Source organism: Pygocentrus nattereri, chromosome 8 (genome assembly GCF_015220715.1).
Source record: "Pygocentrus nattereri isolate fPygNat1 chromosome 8, fPygNat1.pri, whole genome shotgun sequence".
Taxonomy (NCBI): domain Eukaryota; kingdom Metazoa; phylum Chordata; class Actinopteri; order Characiformes; family Serrasalmidae; genus Pygocentrus; species Pygocentrus nattereri.
In genome coordinates this window covers 17,254,663-17,272,551 of record NC_051218.1, presented here as the reverse complement: position 1 = coordinate 17,272,551, position 17,889 = coordinate 17,254,663, and the positions used below count along the sequence as shown (strand labels likewise).

Here is a 17,889-nt window from a genome sequence, read left to right as displayed (position 1 = left end):
CTCTCGCTTTCTTTTTTCAAAGCAACAGTCAGAGAAAGAGTGAGAGATAAGAGATACACAAAGAGCGTGAAAGTAAGATGAACAAAAGAGAGAAAGAAAGAGTAAAGAAGTCTCGCTGTTTTTTCTCCCTCTTCACAATCTGATTCTTCTCTCTTTTCTCTCCTTTTCTGTCTTTCTTTTTCACTCTTTCTCTCTCTCTTTCTCACTCACCCACTCTTTCATTTTTGTCACTCTTGCATTCTGCCTTGCTATCGCTCTCTTTTTTTCACTTTATTTTAAAAGTGTAGCTTACTTTCTTTTTGATAAAAGAGCAAATGAGAATCTGCCCTCTCTATCTCTTTCTCTTTCACAGTCCATCTCTCTGCCCCCCCCCCCCCCTCTCTCTCTCGTGTTCACAGTCTGTCTGTCTTTCACTCCCTCTCTTTTATGTCTTTCTCTCACAGTCACTCTTTCTTTATTTTACACTCTGTTCTTTTTTTGGCATTCTATGTTGCCATCACTCTCTTTTAACTCTCTCTCTCTCTGTCTCTGTCTTTCTCTCTCTCTCTCTCTCTCGCTCTCGCTCCTGCTCTCTCACTCTCTCGCTCTCGCTCTTGCTCTCTTGCTTTCTCTCGCGGTCTCTCTGACGTTCCACCTCAGTCATGGAAGTTGAGTGAAAAATGATTGTTCCATCAATCCTGCCTTTCAGAAACACTTCTTAGTCATGACAACAGAAAGCAGGGGGTCTGCACTGAGGAGTGATTTTTGCCCATCTCATCATTGCCTGAATTAATTTTGCACTGGCAGGCTGGGCCTCTTTCATCAAACACCATGTCATTCTATGGAGGTCTGAGATACAGAGAGAGAGAGAGAGAGAGAGAAATAATGATGGAGAGTGTTGCGGTGGAGTGTGCTCATGTCTTTGTGTGTGTGCGCGTGTGTGTGCATGTGTGCGTGTGCTACCTTCAGGTGTTTCTCTACAATGTTTGCCTTGACACGAGCAGTCAAAGTGACAGACAAGGCCTCCTCTAGACAGCTGCCAATGAAAGAGTGAGGATAGAAAGTCCAAACTTGTTTTTTTCCCTGCTTTTCCTCTCAACTCAATCATTCTATCAACTGCTTCAGCTTTACAGAGTTAGTGGAAATCTGTCTGCCTTCCGAGAAATGCAGCAAAGAGTAAATTCCTTTTCCTTAGGTTTCTCCCCACTTTAACAAGCGCACAAATCTGACACTCGCTTCACTCTCTTCAGAGACATCAGCCTCCTCCCGATGGCGTGTATATGCATTATGCATATTTCTGAGGCTTAAGTCCTTCTCACTGCCTATACAGCAGCTCTGCTGTGTATTCATTTGCTCAGAGCTGAAATGTAAGGGAAGAAATGTAACAGTAAGAGTTCATTCTTTTTGTCACTTTTTTGTCAGCTTGCTGTCTTTGTTGAGGCTTTTATTTGGCTGTTTTTGATGTGTTCTCAGGGGAACTCCAATAACATTGCGACGGTGGATATCTCAGTGGGGTTCGTGGGGCTGGAGAGTTATGTTGAGGCTCCTGCTGTTTTCTTGACCGCATTTAGCACCTACGCAGGTCCACTGCTCTGGGCGTGCCACCTGGTGTGCTACCTCAGCTCAGAGAGGGACAGGTAGGAAAATGTCTCACACATACGCACGTACACACATACACTGAAGCACATGTAGGTGGGCTGTACTTTAAGTGAGAAGCAAACAAAGAAGTGTGTGAGAGTGGTCCCTCACACACTGATACCACTGATCAGCAGGGGTAGACACAAATATTTGCACTGACCTCTCAGGCCACCAAGCCGATTAATCCTTTGGCCAAAATGATACAGGATTTAAGGTCAGAATGCAAGAAACATGTTGACATATGTACATTGTGTTTACAATCAGCAGGCATGCTTTTGTACAAAAACAAGTATTGCTTTGAAAAAGGAAATATTTATAAAAAAAAACATTTTAACTTAAAAACAATGCCGTTATGGTGTCAGTGGTGGCCCCCCGCCAATCTAATCCATCTGACACCATCCACTTGGGTTTATATTAGACAGATACTGTACTACTGCAGTGATAATCTCTCAGTATAATGCCAGCTTATTTAACTCCTTATTATATTTAAGACCTTTTGTCAATTACAGCAGTATTAGCAAGCTTCAGGCAGCGTAATAGCATCTATGATGCCATGCGGACTACTTTCGCAGGGGAGACCACCTCGATTACCACACCATCATATTAGCTATAATGGTGGTTTCACTGGTTGTTCAAAAATTCTGCTTATTTTAGTTATTGAGATGTAAATGGAGTCATTCAGAGTGGTTTGATGTGAAATGCTTCATTCTAGGAAAAGTTACAGACTCGTTTTTTTACAACAATGATGATAGGAACCAGGGGTTGTTAGGTCTACAATGCAAATGTCGCCTTTTTATTTACTGTCTAAAGCTACCAGTGAACCTACACATCTTCAGAGTTTTATATGTAATGTTGGAAACAGTGAAACAGTGGTAAATCTGAGAAAAAAAACACCCTGCATATCCCTCTCCACTATGAGTGGCTTTTAAAAATACCTTTTGGGCCAAAATCATGTCATAAAACAAGGTCTACAACATCAGGCAGTAAATTAAATTTCTGTGAGGGAGTTTTAAGAGGCATTAAACTCCTCTTATCACTCCTCCTGGTTCCTGTCATCCCCACTGTGAACATTTGTGACTAAGTTTCCCTAGAATGGAGCATTTCGCTTCTAAACATTCTGAGTGACTGTTTACTTATCAACCACTGAATTATGCAGAAGTCAAAAAAGACTAATTCTGGCAGGCTCTGGCTTGGTAAGTAAGATGGGTGTGTGGCCACACAGGTTAATTAAAAGGAAAAAATAATGCATAATAAATATCCAAGGCATATAGCGCAGGCTCTACATTTTTAGTGGCCACAATGTGAAACATTGAGGCAAAATGCCAGATCAGATATTGAAGCAAAAAAAGTAATGAATCTAATTCAGTCATCTAGGACATTTAGCCTGAAATAGCACATACCAACTTAACTGGGCATTTCAGTCCAATTTGATATTCAAATTTGTTAGACATTACTCAAAAAAACACTTACATTAAAAATATCCACAAGATGGCACAGGTTACTGCACACTGGATGTGTCAGGCAGACAAAATGTAGTATCTAAAAAAAGGACCAATCAGCATCTTCCTATTGCTGTACTATATTAAACCCAGACACCACAAATCCGTCAAAGGACACATTTGACACTGTGAGGATAGTCCATCTTCAATTATTTAGGATCAACAGAATTCTAAGCTATTACGAGCCTAGTCACGTCTTCTAGCTGTTAAACTGAGTTTTTGAAAACATACTCAGGAGATACAAAGAGTAATAAACTCACTAAATTATGTTGAAAGTTTTATTCCATTAAATCTGTATGAGTGGCGTCCTAAAGTGATAGAAAAGGATCAAAGTTGGTGACAGCAGCCACACACACACGCACACACACGCTAGGCGTGAGCAATATGACGATTGTAATCATAATTGAGATCTCATAATGTCACAATGTAGGAGGGCTGTCAAAAGATTTTTTAGGGTAATAATGTATTATTTTTAATAATTCCAAAAATTATTTTCCTCTTATGAATACACAGTTCACATGAACTGAAAATTTAAATCAATGGTCACAGGTTCTAGCATTCGTCACTGTTACAACATTTCAGTTGCACCGTCCTCTATTTCATACCCCTATATTATGTCCTGTTTTGAGGGGAGCTGTCCAACATAGTCTGCTGAATTACTGATATTGCCACCGTCAGCACTGTGTCTTACTGTATCATACCTTACTGTATCTAATTTAGTGATAAATGTACCGCATGGCAGTAGCTGGAATATTTTTTTATCATTTTTATTTTTAAGATGTGACACTGCTGGCTCTTTTGTGCAGTTCCCAAGCCATTAAATCTCACAAATATCAAGAAATTACTGTAAATAAATAATTGCAGTGTGCAATAGGTTTTTAATGTTCACAGACTTAAAATATTGAATACAACATCACTGTTATGGAAACAAAACCTTGTATCTCCAAAAATATAACTTTACAGGAGAAGGAAAAAACATACTCTACTTTTAATGTAAGTCAGAGGAGCCAGACATTAGTCCAAATCATTTTGAGACTTTTAGTTCATTCATCATGAAATTCACACACAATGTAAAGGACAACAGGCACTTATTATGTCAAAACAACATAAATGGAGATACAAGGTTTTGTTCCGACAGCACCAATATCTTGAAATGCCTTTGTTTAATTTAGCTTAGAACACTAATACTAATCCACACTGTAGAAGATAGCATTCAATAAAATTATAGCAATTTATTATTATGACAAATGATTCCAAGCAGACACACACCCCCCATTACAGTGTGCAGTGTGCTACATGAGTTCTGTGACACCAGGACAAATGTGCAATTCACACATTCTCACATGCACACAATCAATCCTTTAAAAAAGATTAAATATTATTACAGTCAACATAAACGGGTGTGAATAAAGTCCAGGATTGCAGTAGGAATAGGTAAGCCCTCTGCTTCAGAGCTGCATTTAATCCAGACCTGCACAAACACACCTGAGAGAGATTACAGAGACGTGGGGAGGGCTTAGTAATGAACGATGAATGTAATACTTAATGGATGAAACTATTTAGCGTTAGCTGTCATTTAAACAGTAAATACAATTTGCAAGAGCTAAGCATAAAATGTCTGCTATTATACCAGCTCATTTTCCAGTGAGACATGCTTAATTATTTAACAGTTTTGCTTTCACTTTACCTGTGATTTATTGCATATTTATGTGGAGAGCTGCATTCTGCAAATAATTCTGGCATATCTTTTGTGGAAGACACTCTGAAAGTGAGTGAAACATGGGCAGCCAGCAAGGGAATTGCTGAAATCAGTGCATGCTACCATGAACTAGCCAGAAATACATATTTATGGTAATGTGCTTTCTCTCTCTCTCCCTCTCTTAATCACACAGATCAGCTGTGTCCTTAAATATACTCATCTAATAGTCAACACAGAGCGCACAGACGTTCGTTCAAGCATACTGAGCCATTCAAACACGCAAAGGGCATTCCAAGTCATTTAACATTGAACGAACACACCCCCGACACATGCACTCATACACATACAGTATATGGCTAACAGTGAAATTGCTGCCCTGTTGGTCTCTCGCACCTCCTCCCTCTATCTCATTTATACTCTTGTGTACTAACATAATTATAGGGTCTTGTCCTGGAATATTGTGTTTCTCTTTCTTTACCACTCAGTCTGTGTGCCCTGTGCTTTGAAACCAGCTATATAAAACTGGCAAGTGATTGCTTTGAAATAGGGACATTACAGTGCCTGATATGCCTCTAACTGACTGTCCCATTAAAGACTTTATTTAGAGCACAGTTACAAGCCAGCCTAGAAGTTGTGCACACTGTTATATATGTATATTTGTATAGAGTTGTATTGCTAGAGTAGATAGAGTTGCTTAAGTTTGAATGCCCTGGACATTTTTTCCTGAGTTTAACATATTGGAAAAAAAGCACAAAATATAAATTGTGCCTTTTTTTTGTTTGTTTTTTTTCAGGCCACATTTTATGCCCCCCCCACCCCCCTAGGTTAAATTCAGCATATCTATACATGGTGTGTTAACATATTTCTTTACTTAGAAGATCAACTAAACATGTAATTTGACCAGGTGCTCCCAAACTTTTGCATATAACTGTATGTATATGACAATTGTATCACAAATGGCAATTATAAACTGAAAAATCCAGTAGCTCTTATTGTTGTCCGATATAATTTAATGGTCAAATCAGTCACACTACAATAGTGCTTTACGGAATAATAAGCCAGTTTTCCAAACTGAAAATTCAGCAGTTTGAGTTCCTAAACTCAAACAAATTTTGATTCAGAAACTGGTAATTGAAATCTTGAGTTATTGAAAACCTGTGTTGGTCATTAGTGATGTAATTATATATTTATTTATTTATTTATTTATTTATTTATTTATTTATTTTTAACAACAAAGCTATATGTAGCATGCAGCCTGTTTCTTCCAGCCCTCTGGTGACCCTCTAGAAATTGTGTGTGTGTGTGTGTGTGTGTGTATGTGTGTGTATATATATATATATATATATATATATATATATATATATATATATATATATATATCCATCCATCCATCCATTATCTTCCGCTTGTCCGGGGTTCGGGTCGCAGGGGCAGCATCCTAAGCAATGAAGCCCAGACCTCCCTTTCCCCAGCCACTTCCACCAGCTCTCCAAGGGGGATTCCGAGGCGCTCCCAGGCCAGCTGGGCGATATAGTCGCGCCAGCGTGTCCTGGGTCTTCCCCGGGGTCTCCTGCCAGGTGGACTCGCCTGTGACACCTCCCGAGGGAGGCGTCCAGGAGGCATCCTAACCAGATGCCCGAACCACCTCAGCTGGCTCCTCTCGACGTGAAGTAGCAGCGGCTCTACTCCGAGTCCCTCCCGGATGACTGAACTTCTCACCCTATCTCTAAGGGAGAGTCCAGACACCCTGCGGAGGAAACTCATTTCGGCCGCTTGTATTCGCGATCTTATTCTTTCGGTCATTACCCAAAGCTCATGACCATAGGTGAGGGTGGGAACGTAGATCGACCGGTAAATCGAGAGCCTTGCCTTATGGCTCAGCTCTTTCTTTACCACAACAGACCGGTAAAGAGCCCGCATCACTGCTGACCCAGCACCAATCCGCCTGTCAATCTCCCGCTCCCTTGTACCATCACTCGTGAACAAGACCCCGAGATACTTGAACTCCTCCACTTGAGGCAAGAGCCTATCCCCGACCCAGAGAGGGCTCTCCACCCTTTCCCGCCTGAGAACCATGGTCTCGGATTTAGAGGTACTGATTCTCATCCCAGCCGCTTCACACTCGGCTGCAAACCGATCCAGCGAAAGCTGAAGTTCGCGGCCTGATGTCCCCAATAGGACCACATCATCTGCAAACAGCAGTGATGTGACCTTGAGGTCACCAAACCGGACACCCTCCATCCCTTGACTGCGCCTAGAAATTCTATCCATAAAAATTATGAATAGAATCGGTGACAAAGGGCAGCCCTGACGGAGTCCAACTCTCACTGGGAACGAGTCTGACTTACTGCCGGCTATGCGAACCAAACTCCAGCTTTGTTTGTACAGGGCCTGAATGGCTCGTAGCAAAGAGCCATGTACCCCGTACTCCCGAAGCACCTCCCACAGAATACCCCGGGGAACACAGTTGAATGCCTTCTCCAGATCCACAAAGCACATGTGGACTGGTTGGGCAAACTCCCATGAACCCTCCAGAATCCTGGAGAGGGTGAAGAGTTGGTCCAGTGTTCCACGACCAGGGCGGAACCCGCACTGTTCCTCCTGGATCCGAGGTTCGACTATAAGCCGGACTCTCTTCTCCAGTACCCCTGCATAGACCTTGCCAGGGAGGCTGAGGAGTGTGATTCCCCTGTAGTTGGAACACACCCTCCGGTCCCCTTTTTTAAAAAGAGGCACCACCACCCCAGTCTGCCAATCCAGTGGCACCGCCCCCGATGTCCACGCAATGTTGAAAAGGCGTGTCAGCCAAGACAGTCCCACAACATCCAGAGCCTTGAGGAACTCAGGGCGGATCTCATCCACCCCTGGAGCCTTGCCACCAAGGAGCTTCTTAACTACCTTAGCGACTTCGGCCTCAGTAATGGACAAGCCTATTCCCATGTCCCCAGACTCAGCCTCCTCACTGGAGAACGTGTCGGTGGGATTGAGAAGGTCCTCAAAGTATTCCTTCCACCGCCCAATGACGTCTTCAGTCGAAGTCAGCAGCACACCATCTCCACTATATACAGTGCTAGTGGCACACTGCTTTCCCCTTCTGAGTCGCCTGACGGTTTGCCAGAATCTTTTCGGAGCCGACTTAAAGTCAGTTTCCAAGGCCTCACCAAACTCCTCCCATACACGGGTTTTTGCCTTGGCAACAACTGAAGCCGCAGATCGCTTGGCCTGTCGATACCTGCCAGCTGCCTCTGGTGTCCCACAGGCCAACCATGCCCGGTAGGACTCCTTCTTCAGCTTGACGGCATCTCTCACCTGGGGTGTCCACCACCGGGTTCGAGGATTACCGCCCCGACAGGCACCAACTACCTTACGGCCACAGCTACAGTCAGCTGCTTCAGCAATGGAGGAACGGAACATGGCCCATTCTGAGTCAATGTCCCCCACCTCCCCCGATATCTGGTCAAAGTTCTGACGGAGGTGTGAGTTGAAGATCAATCTGACAGGTTCTTCTGCTAGACGTTCCCAGCAAACCCTCACTATGCGTTCGGGCTTGCCTGGTCTGACCGGCATCTTCCCCCACCACCTGATCCAACTCACCACCAGGTGGTGATCAGTTGACAGCTCAGCTCCTCTCTTTACCCGAGTGTCCAAAACACATGGCCGCAAGTCCGATGACACGACTACAAAGTCAATCATTGAACTGCGGCCTAGGGTGTCCTGGTGCCATGTGCACTTATGGACATCCTTGTGTTCAAACATGGTGTTCGTGATGGACAAACTGTGGTTTGCGCAGAAGTCCAAAAACTGAACACCACTCGGGTTCAGATCAGAGAGGCCATTCCTCCCAATCACACCCCTCCAGGTCTCACTGTCATTGCCCACGTGAGCGTTGAAGTCCCCCAGTAGGACAATAGAGTCTCCAGGAGGAGCACTTTCAAGCACCCTTCCCAAGGACTCTAAGAAGGCTGGGTACTCTGAACTGCTGTTCGGTGCATAAGCACAGACAACAGTCAGGACCCGTTCCCCAACCCGAAGGCGTAGGGAAGCTACCCTCTCGTCCACCGGAGAAAACCCCAACATACAGGCACCGAGTCGAGGGGCTATGAGAAAGCCCACACCTGCCCGCCGCCTCTCACCATGGGCAACTCCAGAAAAGAATAAAGTCCAGCCCCTCTCAAGGAGATTGGACCCAGAGCCCAAGCTGTGTGTTGAGGTGAGCCCGACTATATCTAGCCGGTATGTCTCAACCTCGCGCACCAACTCAGGCTCCTTCCCCGCCAGTGAGGTAACGTTCCAAGTTCCAAAAGCCAGTTTCAGCAACCGAGGATCAGAACGCCAAGGCCCACGCCTTCGGACACTGCCCGATCCACAACGCACCGAACCCCTACTACTGCCCCTCCCATTGGTGGTGGGTCGATGGGAGGGATATATATATATATATATATATATATATATATATATATATATATAAATAACAATGTGACACTCTGTTGAGCTGCTGGTGTGCAAAGAGGGTGAAAGGGAAGGGGTGAGAACCCTCACCTCTGATTCATCACTTCAGACAACATGTTTTCACTTTTCCAGAGTCTAGGGATGTGCTTTTCACCATTGTGCAGTTGCTCAGCCATACCGTACATTCCGTGAAGCCTCCTGTTTTGATGTTTTGTCCAGAGGCAATTTGGAACTCTGTAGTGAATGGTGCAACAGAACCGACTTGTGGCAAAGATGGCATCACTGAGCTTTTCAATATGACTTGATTGTGCTTGATTTTATAAACCTGTTACTAATTACTACTACTGTTACTAACGGGAGTGGCTGAAACGCCTGAACTCAATAACTAGGAAGGTGCCCACATATTTTTGACCATACAGTGTGTCACTTTCCATCTGTGTTTTAATGTGGTATGATACAGGATTTCCATTGCCAGACAATACTTCCTGCTTTAATGATGGGATTTTTTGCCAATTTTAATACATGCATGGACCAGTTTTATTGGCTAAACCATATAGCGGTCAGATTCTGGTATATCTGCATTCCTCTCTCTTTCAATCACACAAATCAGCTGTATGCTAAAATTTGGTCATTTAACAATTAGCTCTCCCTCACTGAGTGATTTGCTCTTGCATGCATCACTGCTGCTTAATTGCAGGCTATTACCTCATTATGTGATATTAATCAATCAGAGACTATTTTTCATGGTAATTACTAGAACATGAAAATAATATGTCACCACAGACCAGTAATACAGAGATGTTATTTTCATTGCTGATATTGGGACCGTCATTAGTGTGATGGATATGGGATTGGATAACAATTAATGATAATTCCATGAGACAATCAACATCTTAATCAGAGAACAATAACCAAATACAGCGAAGTTTACATGAGCTCATAATTTGAGCGCTCTTTTATCTGTGGCGACAAATGTTTTCAGTGGTGTAAAAATAGAAATGTATGCAAATCCCAGAGTGCAGAGAGTGAGGATGTCTGGCTGCATGTCTGGAGATTCCTATCAAAATTTAATTACTCTGGAGTGTGTTTGGCCAGACCAGCATCTGAAGCGTTTCAAAAGTGTTTTGATCATCATGTGTTGCATTGCTTGTTGGTACTTCCTTGCGGTGAGAACTCGCTCCCTTGTGTATGAGTTGATCAATGGCCTTTTCCTCCTGTCTGCTCACTTTTTGATCACCCAATTTTTAGAAATCTTAACACAGAGCTTTGTTTGGTCAATTCATTAACATTTTGATGAAAGTTCATCAGGAGTGGAGATGTGCATTATGGGTTGTTGAGTTGTTGGTGCAAGAAACTCTCCTTGTAGATCCTGTAGGCACTTTTTACACTAAGGTATATGGATGTAACATTACAATGTATGGTACTGTATTGGATTGTATTGTTACATATCAAATATCACAACTGTAGTTTTACAGTTTAGTATTGAATCATATTGTATCGTATAGTTTTATATTGTTTTGCATTGTGCTGTATTGTTGATGTGTGACTAACACATTATGGCTAGTGTGTTAGCTTAAGGCTAACACATTTACTTATGGCCAGAGCATTATATCATGACACTTTGAAGCATAGCTTTTGCTTCAAGCGTTGCTTTATATAAAATACTAACATATTAACATACAATCCCAATTCCAATGAAGTTGGGACATTGTGTAAAACATAAATAAAAGCAGAATACGATGATTTGCAAATCCTTTTCAACCTATATTCAATTGAATACACTACAAAGACAAGATATTTAATGTTCGGATAAGCTTTATTGTTTTTTGCAAATATTCACTCAAGGAGGTTGGTACAGGGGCAACAAAAGACTGGGAAAGTTAAGGAATGCTCAAAAACACCTGTTTGGAACATTCCACAGGTGAACAGGTTAATTGCAAACAGGTGAGTGTCATGACTGAGTATAAAGGGAGCATCCCTGAAAGGCTCAGTCGTTCACAAGCAAGGATGGGGCGAGGTTCACCACTTTGTGAACAACTGCATGAGCAAATAGTCCAACAACAAGAACAATGTTTCTCAATGTGCAATTGCAAGGAATTTAAGAATTTCATCATCTACAGTCCATAATATCATCAAAAGATTCAGAGAATCTGGAGAAATCTCTGCAAGTAAGCGGCAAGGCAGAAAACCAACATTGAATGCCTCAGGCGGCACTGCATTAAAAACTGACATCATTCTGTAACGTATATTACCACATGGGCTCAGGAAGACTTCAGAAAACCATTGTCAGTGAACACAGTTCGTCGCTTCATCTACAAGTGCAAGTTAAAACTCTGCCATGCAAAGTGAAAGCCATATATCAACAATACCCAGAAACGCTGCCGGCTTCTCTGGGCCTGAGCTCATCTGAGATGGACTGAGGCAAAGTGGGAAAGTGTCCTGTGGTCTGACGAGTCCACATTTCAAATTGTTTTCAGAAACCATGGACATCGTGTTCTCTGGGCCAAAGAGGAAAAGGACTGTCTGGATTGTTATCAGCGCAAAGTTCAAAAGCCAGCATCTCTGATGGTGTGGGGGTGTGTTAGTGCCCATGGCATGGGTAACTTGCACATCTGTGAAGGCACCATTAATGCTGAAAGGTACATACAGGTTTTGGAGCAACATATGCTGCCATCTATCTTGTCTTTGTAGTGTATTTAATTGAATATAGGTTGAAAAGGATTTGGAAATCATTGTATGATTGTATTTTTATTTGTTTTACACAATGTCCCAACTTCATTGGAATTGGGGTTGTATTGGGACATTTTCAGCAATTCCTTATTTTTGCTGTATCACAAAAAAGTTATTGATTTGTCACTGCTGTATTGTTTCTAATCAAATTCTGAATTTTGTCACTACATATCTAGTTCTGGAACTCGTAGAGAAACTGATATTCCTCAATAATTCTTAACATTTCTGTAAAATAAAAAGTCTTACGAAATTTTAATATCTGGCGAAAGTACAGCAGCACAGAAAACATGGTGGAAGTTGTGTTGAATTAGAATTTCCAATTCTTCTAAACATGACAAACTTTCTAAACACAGTACAAGTGTAAGTTCAGTGAAAGGGTCTACTGTGTTGGCCAGTCCATCTTTCCAGTTTAATACCCTTTGCTAAAGGCAGGTTTTTATAAATGAGCTATAAGATTTGCTGTGAAGCGATAACCCAGGGACTGAAACTATTTGTTTCCCCTGGTGTAACTGTGTCCAAAAGTTCCTGCGTTCCTGGCAAGTTTCTTACTTCCTCAAAAGGTTCCTGCAGTTGAAAAATGCCTATTCTTTACAGACACATCATGCATCCCACATCCTCCCCCTTCCCACCCCTTCCCGCCCTCCACACGCTAAAACAGCTTCGCAAAGTGCATCTTCTGTCCCGCAAGATAAATTATGGGCTTAAGTAGTCTCACACAGAGTTGCCCATTAATAATGTCTGTGCTCTATCCATCAGCATCTGTACTAGACGCACACCAAATCCAGGAAATGGCCTTTGATCAATACACTCCTTTCCGGAACCCCAGAGGACGCCCCAACCCATCCTGCATCTAATAGTAAAATTTTCACTGGCCGCTAGGACAGACATGGCGAGACACGATTAGACTAAAAAACAGCCTTATTAGCAAATATTCTCAACTTGGGACCAACAGGTGTGCTATGTTATGGATACTGAAGGCTGCGAGCAATTCACCACCTCAGCGTCTGCAGGAGTCGTGGATTAGAATTGCAAATGCCTTGATCATGAGAGAGGGTACGTGAAAAAAGGAGTGGCGTGAAAGAAATCTTGCAGAGTGCTAAGAGAATTCAGCCTGGAACATTTCAGAGAGTTTGAGGCAAATCGTTACAGGCAGTGCTGTAGGGTGTTGATGGCAGATATTCAAATGCAATGGTACAGGCAAGCTGCTCTACACTGTGAACTAGCAGCCTTGAAGGCTTGGCAATGGGCTAATTAGGAGCTGTAACATCCTACATCCGCTTGCTGCCAGTCAAACGGGAGAGTGATATAAAATAGAATAGACTCGGAATTCTGATATAGTGGTTAGCTTTCAGACCAGCCAGCCAGCAGGGGAATAGATCAGTGGGAGAAAAGAAAAAAGGGAAAAAAATATGTAGGCCTATAATTGTATTTTGACTTTCTGAGTTGAGACTGACTATTGAATTTGTCAGTATGTATGCAGCTCTGAAGTGGTATGACACAACGTTTTTGAACAGTTTTAATTATATATGTTACTGAGACACAGGTATTGTGTTACAAATTGATGATGCCTGCAATACCAATGAACTATTAACATCAATGAATCCTCTCTCTCTCTCTCTCTCTCTCTCTCTCTCACTCTCTCGCTCTCTCATTCACTTTGTGAGGTTTACACGCCCTCTCTCTCTCTCTCTCTCTCTCTCTCTCTCTCTCTCTCTCTCTCTCTCGCTCTCACTCTCTCGCTCTCTCATTCACTTTGTGAGGTTTACACGCCCTCTCTCTCTCTCTCTCTCTCTCTGAATCAGATTTGAATGGCTTAATTCGCATAAATATACCTTTGAAGTCGAGTTCCCATTCTGTAGCCAGCATCTAAGCATTTTTGTTTTATGAGAAAAATTAATGGCATTTTCAAAAACTGCCACTATTGCGGCCTATTGTAGACTGATACGTTTGGCCGATCAGGCATAACATGAGTACCTCATTGTTTCTACGCTCATTGCCCGTTTTATTAGCTCCACTTACTATATATGTGTACTTTGTAGGTCTACAATTACAGACTATAGTCCATCTGTACAAGTGGATCAGACACCGCAGTGCTGCTGGAGTTTTTAAACACTGTGTCCACTCACTGTCCACTCTATTAGACACTCTTACCTTATCAGTCCACCTTGTAGATGGAAACTCAGAGACAATAGCTCATCTGCTGCTGTACAGTTTGTGTTGGTCGTCCTCTAGTTCTTCATCAGTCACAGGACACTGGATGCTGTTGGCTGGATATTTTTGGTTGGTGGACTATTCTCAGTCCTGCAGTGACACTGAGGTGTTTAAAAACTCCAGCAGCACTGCTGTGTCTGAGCCATTTGTACCAGCACAACACACACTAACACACTACCACCAGATCAGTGTTATTGCAGTGCTGAGAATGATCCACCACACAAAGAGTACCAGCTTTGTGAGGGTCCAAGGCGGCTCCTGCCCACTGAAGAACAGGGTGAAAGGGGGCTAGCAAAGTATGCAGAGAAACAGATGGACTACAGTCTGTAAACGTGAAACTACAAAGTGCAACTATATAGTAAGTGGAGCTCATAAAATGGACAATGAGCATAGAAACAAGGAGGTGGTCATAATCTTATGCCTGATCTGTGTACATTCTCCTTTTTATGATTAATGCCAAGTGGACATTACACAACATTCAAAGTTTCAGAATCTCCATTGCCCTTATGGTACAACCCCAATTCCAATGAAGTTGGGACGTTGTGTTAAACATAAATAAAAACACAATATGATGATTTCCAAATCCTTTTCAACTTATATTCAATTGAATACACTACAAAGACAATATATTTAATGTTCAAAGAATAAGCTTTATTGTTTTTTGCAAATATTCATTCATTTTGAATTTGATGCCTGCAACACGTTCCAAAGAAGTTGGGACAGGGGCATGTTTACCACTGTGTTACATCACCTTTCCTTTTAACATCACTCAATAAGCGTTTGGGAACTGAGGACACTAATTGTTGAAGCTTTGTAGGTGGAATTCTTTCCCATTCTTGCTTGATGTACAACTTCAGTTGCTCAACAGTCCAGGGTCTCCATTGTCGTATTTTGCGCTTCATAATGCACCACACATTTTCAATGGGAGACAGGTCTGGACTGCAGGCAGGCCAGTCTAGTACCCGCACTCTTTTACTACGAAGCCACACTGTTGTAACACGTGCAGAATGTGGATTGGCATTGTCTTGCTGAAATAAGCAGGGACGTCCCTGAAAAAGACGTTGGTTGGATGGCAGCGTATGTTGCTCCAAAACCTGTATGTACCTTTCAGCATTAATGGTGCCTTCACAGATATGCAAGTTACCCATGCCATGGGCACTAACACACCCCCACACCATCAGAGATGATGGCTTTTGAACTTTGTGCTGATAACAATCCAGACAGTCATTTTCCTTTTTGGCCCGGAGAACATGACGTCCATGATTTCCAAAAACAATTTGAAATGTGGACTCGTCAGACCACAGGACACTTTTCCACTTTGCATCAGTCCATCTTAGATGAGCTCGGGCCCAGAGAAGCCAGTGGTGTTTCTGGGTGTTGTTGATATATGGCTTTCACTTTGCATGGCTCATGCAGTTGTTCACAAAGTAGTGAACCTCACCCCATCCTTGCTTGTGAACGACTGAGCCTTTCAGGGATGCTCCCTTTATACCCAATCATGACACTCACCTGTTTCCAATTAACCTGTTCACCTGTGGAATGTTCCAAACAGGTGTTTTTTGAGCATTCCTCAACTTTCCCAGTCTTTTGTTGCACCTGTCCCAACTTCTTTGGAATGTGTTGCACGCATCAAATTCAAAACGAGTGAATTTTTGCAAAAAACATACAGCTTATGCGTTTGAACATTAAACATCTTGTCTTTGTAGTGTATTCAATTGAATATAGGTTGAAAAGGATTTGGAAATCATCGTATTCTGTTTTTATTTTTTTTACACAACGTCCCAACTTCATTGGAATTGGGGTTGTATATGACATGTATATGACATCACTTGCTACTTGTTTATTTGTCAGTATAGTGATGTCAACACTATATGAGGGATTGCAGATGAGGCTCATAAACTATGCAATATTTCACTCGTAGAGATCCCTGACGAAGTGTGCCTGATTTCACTAAACATAAACATCATTGTTTTTTCTGCAGAAGAAAAAAATCTATCTATATAAGCTCACTCTTTTTCCTGAATGCAAGTGGCCATCAACAGGAAAGAGAAAAAAGCTGCCACAAATTCACTAAGAGAGTGCTCCAAACCCAGCCGTAGCAGCGGTGAACAGCAGCTTCAGGCAATATTCTCAATTTTATTTTTCTCCAACAACTCCCTCACCGTGTTTGTTTGTGTTTTGGTTGCTTGCGCCTAGCTCCCTGAGAGTTTTCTCTCATGCTGTCGTTGGCTACTGCTCATTGTTGCTCTGGCTAAAGGAGCTCCCACTGCAAGACTGTGTTGCTAAACTGTTCACGCTACATGAACGGTTGTCACTGGCGCATGCAGCGATTTGCCACTGAGCTGATAGGGTTTGTCAGTTACTCGAACTGTAAGCTGCTACTGCCGAAACGACTACCACACTTGACAGAGCTTGGTGGTTTTGTCAGTTCAGTGTGCAGCAGTGTTAGCCTGCCAGTGACAGTATTTCTGTAATTCAGAGGATTCCGTGACATTTGGAGGAAAAAGGCTAAGTGTGAAATGTATTCAAGTTTTGAGTATGAACAATATTTATTTACCACAGACAGGGATGGGGTAGTAGCTAAGTAGCGCGCTACTTTTTGTAGATAACTACAGATTTTTTTTACAGTTTTATGAAATGTAACTAATAGCTGTAGCGCTTACATATTGTTGTGTAGCTATAGCAATAATTTTCACTACAATTTTGCTAAAGGCTTCAGACAATCTGCGCAAAATGTGAACCATAGAATGCGGTTAACTGGACTGGTGCAGACCTGACTGACAGACAGCTCGAGCACACAGTCATTCATGGGTCACCCCTTAGTAGGCTTAGCTCAGGGGTCGGCGACCAAAATGTTAAGACCCATTTTTTCATTTCAAGAAAAATTAACCCACCTTGGCAGCCACAACAGTTTTACCATCTTGGCTGTAAATATGTCTCAGAATGTGCTAATGTGCTACTACAGACTAAAAATATGATATAAACGAAAACGCACTTACTTTGCTCTGGTTTAAGCTTTAGCTCAGCTGTAGCCGCCTCAGTCTTAGACGTTAGACTTTTTACGAGGCTGAAGTCGCTTCTCATTCCCCAGCTTCTCGAACAAATTGTCCCATTCCACCCTAAATGGTGCCTGAGGCGCCAAACTGTACTGCAGTGCCATTTAAGGTGGAATGGGAGAATTCAAACAAGAAGCAGGAGAAAGAGAAACTGACTACAGCTTTGCGACTTCTTGCAGACTAAACTTATCGGCTGAATCCAGCTGAGTGATTATAAATATAAATAAGTCCATTTATCTCCGAATTATCGATGTTCGTCTGAAATCTCTCTCTTTGCCCTTTCATTATCTGCATTGCTGTGTGATCAGCAGTATGAGCAACAGTCTTCAGCATTAAAGGTTGGTGAATAAGCAGCTCTACATTAACTCCAACGTTTAAGACCATTTATTGTGAAAACTGTGTTAGAATTATGTGTTATAATGATTTTACAGCAAAGGAGGATTATGATTTTACCTAGAAATCTAGTTCTGCTGTGGAGCCGCAGCAGCTCAGCAGCAGTGGAGAGATTATTCAGCCCTGGTTCTCACCCCAAACAGAATGTCATGTATGTACATATCTTGCTGAAATGTTTAAATTGGAGCACTTTTATTTCAACAGTTGACCGTGCTTTGCACTAAGTTGTTTGGTT

General features: G+C 42.3%; 1 protein-coding gene across 1 annotated transcript in view; it reads left to right on the top strand.

Moving 5' to 3' along the window:
* pigg (phosphatidylinositol glycan anchor biosynthesis class G) overlaps positions 1 to 17,889 on the top strand; it is a 157,650-nt gene that overhangs the window by 133,853 nt on the left and 5,908 nt on the right. The window contains exon 12 of the mRNA XM_017704079.2: positions 1,453 to 1,616. Coding sequence (XP_017559568.1) covers positions 1,453 to 1,616 — 164 coding nt within the window. The remainder of the gene's footprint in view (positions 1 to 1,452; positions 1,617 to 17,889) is intronic.